This window comes from Salmo trutta, chromosome 34 (assembly GCF_901001165.1).
Source record: "Salmo trutta chromosome 34, fSalTru1.1, whole genome shotgun sequence".
NCBI lineage: Eukaryota > Metazoa > Chordata > Actinopteri > Salmoniformes > Salmonidae > Salmo > Salmo trutta.
In genome coordinates, this window is record NC_042990.1 from 36,033,473 (window position 1) to 36,045,538 (window position 12,066).

Here is a 12,066-nt window from a genome sequence, read left to right on the forward strand (position 1 = left end):
GGCATTTCCAGCAGTAGGGTGCGTCAACAAACTACAGGTAAAAAAAAAAAGAAAAAAAAAAGAACGTCATCATCATTAGGTGCTTTATAATATATGAAACGGGAATGTTACGAAAATATGTCCAAATCACCCTAAAAAGACACAGACAGCATATCTATATATTCATATCATAATTAAATACAGTACCAGTCAAGTTTGGACACACCTACACATTCAAGGGTTTTTCTTTATTTTTACTATTTTCTACATTGTAGAAGACATCAAAACTATGACATAACACATATGGAATCATGTAGTAACCAAAAAAGTATTAAACAAATCTAAATATATTTTATATTTTGTATTTATATTTTGATGACAGCTTTGCACACTCTTGGCATTCTCTCAACCAGCTTCACCTGGAATGCTTTTCCAACAGTCTTGAAGGAGTTCCCACATATGCTGATCATTTATTGACTGCTTTTCCTTTACTCTGTGGTCCAAATCATCCCAAACCATCTCAATTGGGTTGAGGTCAGGTGATTGTGGAGGCCAGGTCATCAGATGCAGCACTCCATCACTCTCCTTCTTGGTCAAATAGCCCTTACATAGCCTGGATGTCACGTTGGCATGAATGACTTGGGAGACAGACGCAGGAATGGGTAATATATTTTTTTATTAAGCACCAAATTACGGCGTGCCGTGTAAAGACATGGGAACGAAGACCAAACAATAAATAACACACGCACAATAATTAACACACGGGATGAGACCCGTAATCATCTACGCAATCCACAATGGCACGAAAGCCCAAAACACACAGCACAGGTCCTCACACGCACCAACGGACATTGTAACAATAATCGACACGACCATGGAAACCAAAGGGCACATATATACAAATACTAATCTGTGGGAATAGGGGACAGGTGTGCATGATGAAAGTTCCGGAGGGTTCAGTGACTGTTGAAAAACAAATGAAAGTCCCACTAAGCGCAAACCAAATTGGATGGTGTATCGCTGCAGAATGCTGTGGTGGCCATGCTGGTTAAGTGTGCCTTGAATTTTAAATAAATCATGACAGTGTCACCAGCAAAGCACCCCCACACCATCAAACCACCTCCTCCATGCTTCACGGTGGGAACCACACATGCAAAGATCAATCGTTCACTTACTCTGTGTTTTACAAAGACATTGCGGTTGGAACTAAAAATCTCAAATTTTGACTCATCAGACCAAAGGATAGATTTGCACTGGTCTAATGTCCATTGCTCGTGTTTCTTGGCCCAAGCAAGTCTCTTCTTGGTGTCCTTTAGTAGTGGTTTCTTTGCAGCAATTCGACCATGAAGGCCTGATTCACGCAGTCTCCTCTGAACAGTTGATTTTGAGATGTGTCTGTTACTTGAACTCTGTGAAGCATTTATTTGGGCTGCAATTTCTGAGGCTGGTAACTCTAATGAACTTATCCTCTGCAGCAGAGGTAACTCTGGGTCTTCCTTTCCTGTGGCGGTCCTCATGAGAGACAGTTTAATCTTAGCGCTTGATGGTTTTTGCGATTGCACTTGAAGAAACTTTCAAAGTTCTTGAAATTTTCCGGATTGACTGACCTTCATGTCTTAAAGTAATGATGGACTGTCGTTTCTCTTTGCTTATTTGAGCTGTTCTTGCCATAATATGGACTTGTTTTTTTACCAAATAGGGCTATCTTTTGTATACCACCCCTACCTTGGCTCAAATGCATTAAGGAAAGAAATTCCACAAATTAACTTTTAACAAGGCACACCTGTTAATTGAAATGCACTCCAGGTGACTACCTCATGAAGCTGGTTGAGAGAATACCAAGAGTGTGCAAAGCTGTCATCAAGGCACCGGGTGGTTACTTTTTTTGGTTACTACATGATTCCATGTGTGTTATTTCATAGTTTTGATGTCTTCACTATTATTCTACAATGTAGAAAATAGTAAATATAAAGACAAACCCTGGAATGGGCAGGTGTATCCAAACTTTTGACTGGTACTGTATATAAAAACATTCTACACAAAAATAGAGCCAAATATTTACAGAACAGCCCCCCCAAAAAACTCTTAAGATTAACAACGAGCAATATACATATATAGATATATACGGTATATACACATAGGATGCTATGGTGCAATAGGCGGGACCAGGTACTGAGAACACAAACTATCACAAAGCAGCCATCTGCAGCAGCTGTTCTTTGAACTGTTGAGCGTGGTGTGAGAGATCCGTGACTCTGTCCACCATGTCCTGAACAGCGGCTGTGTTGGGGTAGTGCAACGCGGCCGTCTTAGTGGCTCCCACCACAGTCTTCAGCAGGTCGCAAAGCACATTGCTAGAGTTCATCACCCGGTTGGCCACCTCGGGCGTGGCTACCTGCCTGGACAGAGTGTCCCCAATAAATACCAGTTTGTGAGTGCTGAGGATGACGAACTTGCTGTGTGCCACAAAGATGCGGGGCGGCTGGCCAGCGCCCACGCAGCCGAAGAAAGCGTCCACGGCCTTGAGCAACGTGACAAAGTGCTGCTGGCACTGCTCCGCGTAGAAGCCCAGCAGCTGACGGTCCCGCCCACACAGCTGGGCCCTGCCTCCTGTCAGGGAGGGGGAGGGAGAGGAGGAGGTGTCTGACGGGGAGGAGGAGGGGCCTGTCGGGTGCTGGTGGGAGATCCACAGTGTGATGTCGTTCTCCACTGGTTTGATCACCTCTTGCTCCAATTGCTTGAACTGGTTCATCTGTGAAGGTTGAAAGAGAGTTGATATTTCTTTCTTCATATTTACACAAACTAGTTAAGGATTGTGGAGAGACGGGAGACGGAAATATCTCGTACACAATAAACATGATGAAAATATACTGCTCAAAAAAATAAAGGGAACACTTAAACAACACAATGTAACTCCAAGTCAATCACACTTCTGTGAAATCAAACTGTCCACTTAGGAAGCAACACTGATTGACAATACATTTCACATGCTGTTGTGCAAATGGAATAGACAACAGGTGGAAATTATAGGCAATTAGCAAGACACCCCCAATAAAGGAGTGGTTGTGCAGGTGGTGACCACAGACCACTTCTCAGTTCCTATGCTTCCTGGCTGATGTTTTGGTCACTTTTGAATGCTGGCGGTGATTTCACTCTAGTGGTAGCATGAGACGGAGTCTACAACCCACACAAGTGGCTCAGGTAGTGCAGCTCATCCAGGATGGCACATCAATGCGAGCTGTGGCAAGAAGGTTTACTGTGTCTGTCAGCGTAGTGTCCAGAGCATGGAGGCGCTACCAGGAGACAGGCCAGTACATCAGGAGACGTGGAGGAGGCCGTAGGAGGGCAACAACCCAGCAGCAGGACCGCTACCTCCGCCTTTGTGCAAGGAGGAGCAGGAGGAGCACTGCCAGAGCCCTGCAAAATGACCTCCAGCAGGCCACAAATGTGCATGTGTCTGAGCACGTGACAGACGTGACAGAGTCTGGAGACGCCGTGGAGAACGTTCTGCTGCCTGCAACATCCTCCAGCATGACCGGTTTGGCGGTGGGTCAGTCATGGTGTGTGGTTTTCCACTCAGTAGTGTGGTTTTCCACTTTCATTTTGAGTGTGACTCCAAATCCAGACCTCCATGGGTTGATAAATTGGATTTCCATTGATTATTTTTGTGTGATTTTGTTGTCAGCACATTCAACTATGTAAACAAAAAAGTATTTAATAAGATTATTTCATTCATTCAGATCTAGGGTGTGTTATTTTAGTGTTCCCTTTATTTTTTTGAGCAGTGTACATCCTACCTGTCAATTCCATCATATTATTATAAAACAGAAGGAATTATCATAATTTTTCCATAGAGAGCGTAACATAATTCATGGAGGATTACAGGAGTGAAAAGGTTAATCTCCTGTTCTATGTATGTGTGCCCTGAGGCCACCTGCCTGGTGGGCTGTTCTGTCAGAGTGGGACAGACGTTCATGTAGTACCTGTTGGTGCTGCTTTGTTCTAGGTACCTTCTATGAACCCATGCTAGAAAGGTAATCCACTGCGTGTTTCATTGAATAATGTTTGTTCCATAAATTATGTGAATAGTATGAAACAGAGAAGAACAGAACAGAGAAGAACAGAACAGAATAGAGAAGAACAGAACAGAGGAGAACAGAACAGAGAAGAACAGAACAGACAAGAACAGAACAGAGACAAACAGAACAGAACAGAGGAGAACAGAACAGAGAAGAACAGAACAGAACAGAACAGAGACAAACAGAACAGAACAGAGGAGAACAGAACAGAGAAGAACAGAACAGAACAGAACAGAGACAAACAGAACAGAACAGAGGAGAACAGAACAGAGAAGAACAGAACAGAACAGAGACAAACAAAACAGAACAGAGGAGAACAGAACAGAATAGAGAAGAACAGAACAGAACAGAGGAGAACAGAACAGAGAAGAACAAAACAGAACAGAGGAGAACAGAACAGAGGAGAACAGAACAGAATAGAGAAGAACAGAATAGAGAAGAACAGAACAGAGGAGAACAGAACAGAACAGAGGAGAACAGAACAGAATAGAGAAGAACAGAACAGGACAGAGAAGAACAGAACAGAATAGAGAAGAACAGAACAGAATAGAGAAGAACAGAACAGAATAGAGAAGAACAGAACAGAATAGAGAAGAACAGAATAGAGAAGAACAGAACAGAGGAGAACAGAACAGAACAGAGGAGAACAGAACAGAATAGAGAAGAACAGAACAGAACAGAGAAGAACAGAACAGAATAGAGAAGAACAGAACAGAGAAGAACAGAACAGAATAGAGAAGAACAGAACAGAATAGAGAAGAACAGAACAGAGGAGAACAGAACAGAGGAGAACAGAACAGAGAAGGACAGAACAGAACAGAGACAAACAGAACAGAACAAAGGAGAACAGAACAGAATAGAGAAGAACAGAACAGAATAGAGAAGAACAGAACAGAACAGAGGAGAACAGAACAGAATAGAGAAGAACAGAACAGAACAGAGAAGAACAGAACAGAATAGAGAAGAACAGAACAGAGAAGAACAGAACAGAATAGAGAAGAACAGAACAGAATAGAGAAGAACAGAACAGAGGAGAACAGAACAGAGGAGAACAGAACAGAGAAGGACAGAACAGAACAGAGACAAACAGAACAGAACAAAGGAGAACAGAACAGAACAGAGAAGAACAGAACAGAATAGAGAAGAACAGAACAGAACAGAGGAGAACAGAACAGAATAGAGAAGAACAGAACAGAACAGAGAAGAACAGAACAGAATAGAGAAGAACAGAACAGAATAGAGACAAACAGAACAGAACAAAGGAGAACAGAACAGAACAGAGAAGAACAGAACAGAGGAGAACAGAACAGAGGAGAACAGAACAGAGAAGGACAGAACAGAACAGAGACAAACAGAACAGAACAAAGGAGAACAGAACAGAACAGAGAAGAACAGAACAGAATAGAGAAGAACAGAACAGAATAGAGAAGAACAGAACAGAGGAGAACAGAACAGAGGAGAACAGAACAGAGAAGGACAGAACAGAACAGAGAAGAACAGAACAGAGAAGAACAGAACAGAGAAGAACAGAACAGAGAAGAACAGAACAGAATAGAGAAGAACAGAACAGAATAGAGAAGAACAGAACAGAGGAGAACGTGGAAAAAACTTGGATTCAACCAGTGTCTGACCAGTGGGACAAGGAGAACAGAGCAGAACAGAACAGAGAAGAGGAGAGAGAAAAAAACCTTTACCTGTTCCTGTCCCAGCTGCACCTTGCTCTGTTTAATGATGTTCTCTTTCTCCAGAAGCTCTTTCTGCTGCCGCTCAAAGTCCTCTTTTCCCTGACAAGAAACAAGAGTGTGAGAACTCAATTAAGACAGCAGACATAAACAGCATAGGGTGGCTACATACATAGGGTATGACGTAGGGTACATACAGTGCATTTGGAAAGTATTCAGACCCCTTCCCTTTTTCCACATTTTGTTACGTTACAGCGTTATTCTAAAATGTATAGAATATTTTTTTCCCCTCATCAATCTACACACAATACCCCATAATGACAAAGCGAAAACGGGTTTTTAGAAATGTTTGCTAATTTACAAAAAAAATTAAGTATTCAGTATTCAGACCGTTTGCTATGAGACTCAAAATTGAGCTCAGGTGCATTCTGTTTCTATGATCATCCTTGATATGTTTCTACAATTTGATTCAGCTGTGGTCAATTCAATTGATTGGACATGATTTGGAAAGGCACACACGTGTCCATATAAGGTCCCACAGTTGACAGTGCATGTCAGAGCAAAAACCAAGCCATGAGGTAGAAGGAATTGTCCGTAGAGCTCAGAGACAGGATTGTGTCAAGGCACACATCTGGGGAAAGGTACCAAAATAGTTCTGCAGCATTGAAGGTCTTCAAGAACACAGTGGCCTCCATCATTCTTAAATGGCAGAAGTTTGGAACCACCAAGACTCTTCCTAGAGCTGGCCGCCTGGCAATCAGGGGAGAGGGCCTTGGTCAGGGAGGTGTCCTTTATGGTAGAGTGGACAGACAGCCTTAATGGTAGAGTGGCCAGACGGAAGCCACTCCTCAGTAAAAGGCACATGACAGCCCACTTGGAGTTTGAAATAACATTCTATGGTCTGATGAAACCAAAATTTAACTATTTGGCCTGAATGCCAAGCGTCACGTCTGGAGGAAACCTGGCACTACTCCTAAGCTGAAGCATGGCGGGGCCAGCATCATGCTGTGGGGATGTTTTTCAGCGGCAGGGACCGGGAGACTAGTTAGGATCGAGGGAAAGATGATCTGAGCAAAGTACAGAGAGACATGCTCCAGAGTCCTCATACCCAAGAAGACTCGAAGCTGTAATCGCTGCCAAAGGTGCTTTAACAAAGTACTGAGTAAAGGGTCTGAATTCTTATGTAAATGTGATAGAATGTTTTAATTTTTTATAAATTAGTAAAACATTCTAGAAATCAGTTTTTGCTTTGTCATTATGGGGTATTGTGTGTAGATTGATGAGGGAAAAAACAATTGAATCAATTTCAGAATAAGGCTGTAACGTAACAAAATGTGGAAAAAGTAAAGGGGTCTGAATACTTTCCGAATGCACTGTGCATACAGAGGGTAGCTACATACAGATGGTAGGTACATACAGAGGGTAGCTACATACAGATGGTAGGTACATACAGAGGGTAGCTACATACAGAGGGTAGCTACATACAGAGGGTTGGTACATACAAATGGTAGGTACATACAGAGGGTAGCTACATACAGAGGGTAGCTACATACAGATGGTAGGTTCATACAGAGGGTAGCTACATACAGAGGGTAGGTACATACAGAGGTTAGCTACATACAGATGGTAGGTACATACAGAGGGTAGCTACATACAGATGGTAGGTACATACAGAGGGTAGCTACATACAGAGGTTAGCTACATACAGATGGTAGGTACATACAGAGGGTAGCTACATACAGAGGGTAGGTACATACAGAGGTTAGCTACATACAGATGGTAGGTACATACAGAGGGTAGCTACATACAGATGGTAGGTACATACAGAGGGTAGCTACATACAGATGGTAGGTACATACAGAGGGTAGGTACATACAGAGGGTAGCTACATACAGAGGGTTGGTACATACAGATGGTAGGTACATACAGAGGGTAGCTACATACAGAGGGTAGGTACATACAGAGGGTTGGTACATACAGAGGGTAGGTACATACAGAGGGTAGCTACATACAGAGGGTAGGTACATACAGAGGGTAGCTACATACAGAGGGTAGCTACATACAGAGGGTAGGTACATACAGATGGTAGCTACATACAGAGGGTAGCTACATACAGAGGGTAGGTACATACAGAGGGTAGGTACATACAGAGGGTAGGTACATACAGAGGGTAGGTACATACAGAGGGTAGCTACATACAGAGGGTAGGTACATACAGATGGTAGCTACATACAGAGGGTAGCTACATACAGAGGGTAGGTACATACAGAGGGTAGGTACATACAGAGGGTAGGTACATACAGAGGGTAGCTACATACAGAGGGTAGGTACATACAGAGGGTAGGTACATACAGAGGGTAGGTACATACAGAGGGTAGGTACATACAGAGGGTAGGTACATGTATACTCATTCAACCATTCAGCCTCATTCAACCTTTACTTGCATTCCCCTCGATTAAGATCTGCCTCTTCCCTTGATGAACATATGGCACAACCCAATAGGCCGATACAGCCTGACTACCTCTACACTGTAAGCAGCTAGCACACACAACCTAAATACCACCACATCCTCCAAGGGTCAATAAGGGTCAACCTTCCAAGGGTCAAAAAGGCAGCAACACACCTTAGAAGCTGTAAAGGAATTTCACATTCAAGCTCTCACACATACATAAGGGATTATGTCTTGACATGAGTGGCTAACATCTTACCTACAATGCCTTGCAAAAGTATTCACCCCCTTAGCATTTTTCCTATTTTGTTGCATTATAACCTGTAATTTAAATGGATTTTTATTTGGATTTCATGTAATGGACATACACAAAATAGTCCAAATTGGTGAAGTGAAATGCAAAAAATTACTTGTTTAAAAAAATTCAAAACAAATGTAAACGGAAAAGTGGTGGGTGCATATGTATTCAACCCTTTGCTATGAAGACCCCAAATAACATCTGGTGCAACCAATTACCTTCAGAAGTCACATAATTAGTTAAATAAAGTCCACCTGTGTGCAATCTAAGTGTCACATGATCTGTCACATGATCTCAGTATATATACACCTGTTCTGAAAGGCCCCAGAGTCTGCAACACCACTAAGCAAGGGGCACCACCAAGCAAGCGGCACCATGAAGATCAAGGAGCTCTCCAAACAGGTCAGGGACAAAGTTGTGGAGAAGTACAGATCAGTGTTGGGATATAAAAAAAGATCTGAAACTTTGAACATCCCATGGACCACCATTAAATCCATTATTAAAAAATGGAAAGAATATGGCACCACAACAAACCAGCCAAGAGAGGGCCGCCCACCAAAACTCAAGAACCAGGCAAGGAGGGCATTAATCAGAGAGGCAACAAAGAGACCAAAGATAACCCTGAAGGAGCTGCAAAGCTCCACAGCAGAGATCTGAGTATCTGTCCATAGGACCACTTTAAGCCGTACACTCCACAGAGCTGGGCTTTATGGAAGAGTAGCCAGAAAAAAGCCATTGCTTAGAGAAAAAAATAAGCAAACACGTTTGATGTTCGGCATGTGGGAGACTCCTCAAACATGTAAAGAAGGTACTCTGGTTAGATGAGACTAAAATTGAGCTTTTTGACCATCAAGGTAAAATGCTATGTCTGGCACAAACCCAACACCTCTCATCACCCCGAGAACATCATCCCCCCAGTGAAGCATGGTGGTGGCAGCATCATGCTGTGGGTATGTTTTTCATCGGCAGGGACTGGGAAACTGGTGAGAATTGAAGGAATGACGGATGGCGCTAAATACAGGGAAATTCTTGAGGGAAACCTGTTTCATTCTTCAAGAGATTTGAGACTGGGACAGAGGTTCACCTTCCAGCAGGACAATGACCCTAAGCATACTGCTAAAGCAACACTCGAGTGGTTTAAGGGGAAACATTTAAATGTCTTGGAATGGCCTAGTCAAAGCCCAGACCTCAATCCAATTGAGAATCTGTGGTATTAGATTACTGTACACCAGCGGAACCCATCCAGCTTGAAGGAGCTGGAGCAGTTTTTCCTTGAAGAATGGGCAAAAATCCCGGTGGCTAGATGTGCCAAGCTTATAGCGACATATCCCAATAGACTTGCAGCTGTAATTGCTGCAAAAGGTGGCTCCACAAAGTATTGACTTTGGGGGGTGAATAGTTTTGCACGCTCAAGTTCTGTTTTTTTTTGTCTTATTTCTTGTTTGTTTCACCCCCCAAAAATATTTTGCATCTTCAAAATGGTAGGCATGTTGTGTAAATAATTTTTTTTTTAATTCCAGGTTGTTAAGCAACAAAATCGGAAAAATGCCAAGGGGATGAATACTATTGCAAGCCACTGTAGCTACCTTTTTTGTCATCACTAGCTACCCTAAGTTGAATGCTCGACTGTATGTTGCTCTGGGTAAGAGCATCTGTTAAATTACCAAAATGTAATGTAATGTAAATGTAAACATCCATGTGGTGAGTTGGGCTAGAGTCAGAGTCAGTCATACCTGCAGATGGACGTAGTCATAGTCCTCCATCCAGCTCTTAACACACTTCTCACTATTGTTCATGTTGCCTTTGTCTTGGCTGGAGGGCACAGGAAAGGGCTTGGTGTGGCCCCTGTAGTTATCACTATCTGAGGGTGGAGAGGTTAGAGGGTGGATGACGGCCTCCTCGGGCGTACCACCCCTGGGGTAGGAGGACCCGTTCATGGTGGGTGCTCGTCTAAAAAGCAGCTCAGCGTTACCCCCTACGGAGGAGGCCAGCTGCTTGGCGTCATCGGGCACCGTCCTGGACACCATAACGAAGCGGTCCAGGTCGTCACTCTTGGTCTGGTGCTTGGTGCTGCTGGAGATGGTCAGGGTGTTGAGGGCCCAGCCGCAGTTCTCCAGGCTCTGGTAGGTCTGCAGGATGATCTGCTGGGAGTCCTCCAGCCTCCCCAGCTGCCTCCTCAGCTTACTGTGCAGGCTGGGGTCTGACAGGGCAGTGGCATTGGCCGCAGCACCCCTCCCAAACACCACAAAGTCTGCCAGGGCTGCCCGCACCCGGTCCAGCACGGTGCGCACCTCGTTGGTATGGCGCTCCATGAAAGGGTAAGTCCTCCAGTGGGGGGAAGAGGCCAGGCTCTGCAGGGCTCCGACTGAGGCCTCTACAGCCTGCTGCTGGCGGCACAGCCTCTGGACGGCCTGGTCCACATCCAGGGCCAGCCGGCCCTCAGCGCTGGAGACCGTGGAGGTGGAGGAGGTGGACATGGAACTGTGTGTGGAGCCCGTACTGGAGAAGGACAGGCGATTCACCCCATCCGTCACGTCCCCCAGAGCAGGGGGGATGTCATATATGCCTTGGCCCTTCCCCCTGTCCCTCTCCTGGAGGGTGGAGCGGTGCTGGGAGGGGGGCTGCTGCATCCCCCTAGGGATGTCATACAGGTCCCCCCGAGGCACCGCCCCAGAGAGCTGGTGGGAGGGTGGCGGCACGTCGTAGATTCCCTCGTTGTCATTGGCGACGGGGCGTTGGAGGTGGTGGGGGCCAATTGGCTGGGAACTGGGGGGGAAGTCATAGTTGGACTGGGGGGACAGGGAGGCTGAGGGCTTGGTGAAGATGGGAGGGGGTACGTCGTAGATGCCCTCCTGTTGTTTGTGTTGTTTGAGAGGCTGGGGGAAATCGTAGTTCCCCTCCTGGAGGGCAGGGGTGTTCCAGCAGGGAGGCACAGAGTACACCTGTAGGGACAAGACAAACATTTGTTGAGTGCCTCAGACTACAGTAAGGAGGGGAGTAGACAGCGATTCAACCAACAATGCCTCATAGCTAGAGACACACAGCTTACCCATATCAACAACATAGTTACAGACATACAGATTACCCATATCAATATCATAGTTACAGACACACAGCATACCCATATCAATATCATAGTTACAGACACACAGCATACCCATATCAATATCATAGTTACAGACACACAGCATACCCATATCAATATCATAGTTACAGACACACAGCTTACCCATATCGACAACATAGTTACAGACACACAGATTACCCATATCAATATCATAGTTACAGACATACAGATTACCCATATCAATGACAAGCACACTTTGCATCACAATATTTTTGTCAGATATTGAGGAACTGAAAGTACTGTTTAGTTTCTGTTGATTCTATATGTGTTAATCTAAATACAGTGTCTGTCTATTCCTCCATTTCTTCCCCCATAATAACTCCGTATCAACTTGAATATGGCAAGCACTATAAGCAATGAACAGCTAGACCTTTAAAACCAGTATAGTCCTGACAGAGTGGAATAAGGATTGTGAGGTACAGTACATATCATGCAGCATTAAAGTGGAGTTG

General features: G+C 44.4%; 1 protein-coding gene across 2 annotated transcripts in view; it reads right to left on the minus strand.

Moving 5' to 3' along the window:
- Positions 1–1,984: 1,984 nt before the first annotated feature.
- LOC115174093 (enhancer of filamentation 1-like) overlaps positions 1,985–12,066 on the minus strand; it is a 65,417-nt gene continuing 55,335 nt past the window's right edge. For both annotated transcript variants that reach the window (XM_029732768.1, XM_029732767.1), the window contains exons 5-7: positions 10,221–11,429; positions 5,753–5,842; positions 1,985–2,731 (exon numbers count right to left, since the gene is read on the minus strand). In XM_029732768.1, the coding sequence (XP_029588628.1) occupies positions 2,168–2,731; positions 5,753–5,842; positions 10,221–11,429 (1,863 nt within the window). In that variant the 3' untranslated portion in view covers positions 1,985–2,167. The remainder of the gene's footprint in view (positions 2,732–5,752; positions 5,843–10,220; positions 11,430–12,066) is intronic.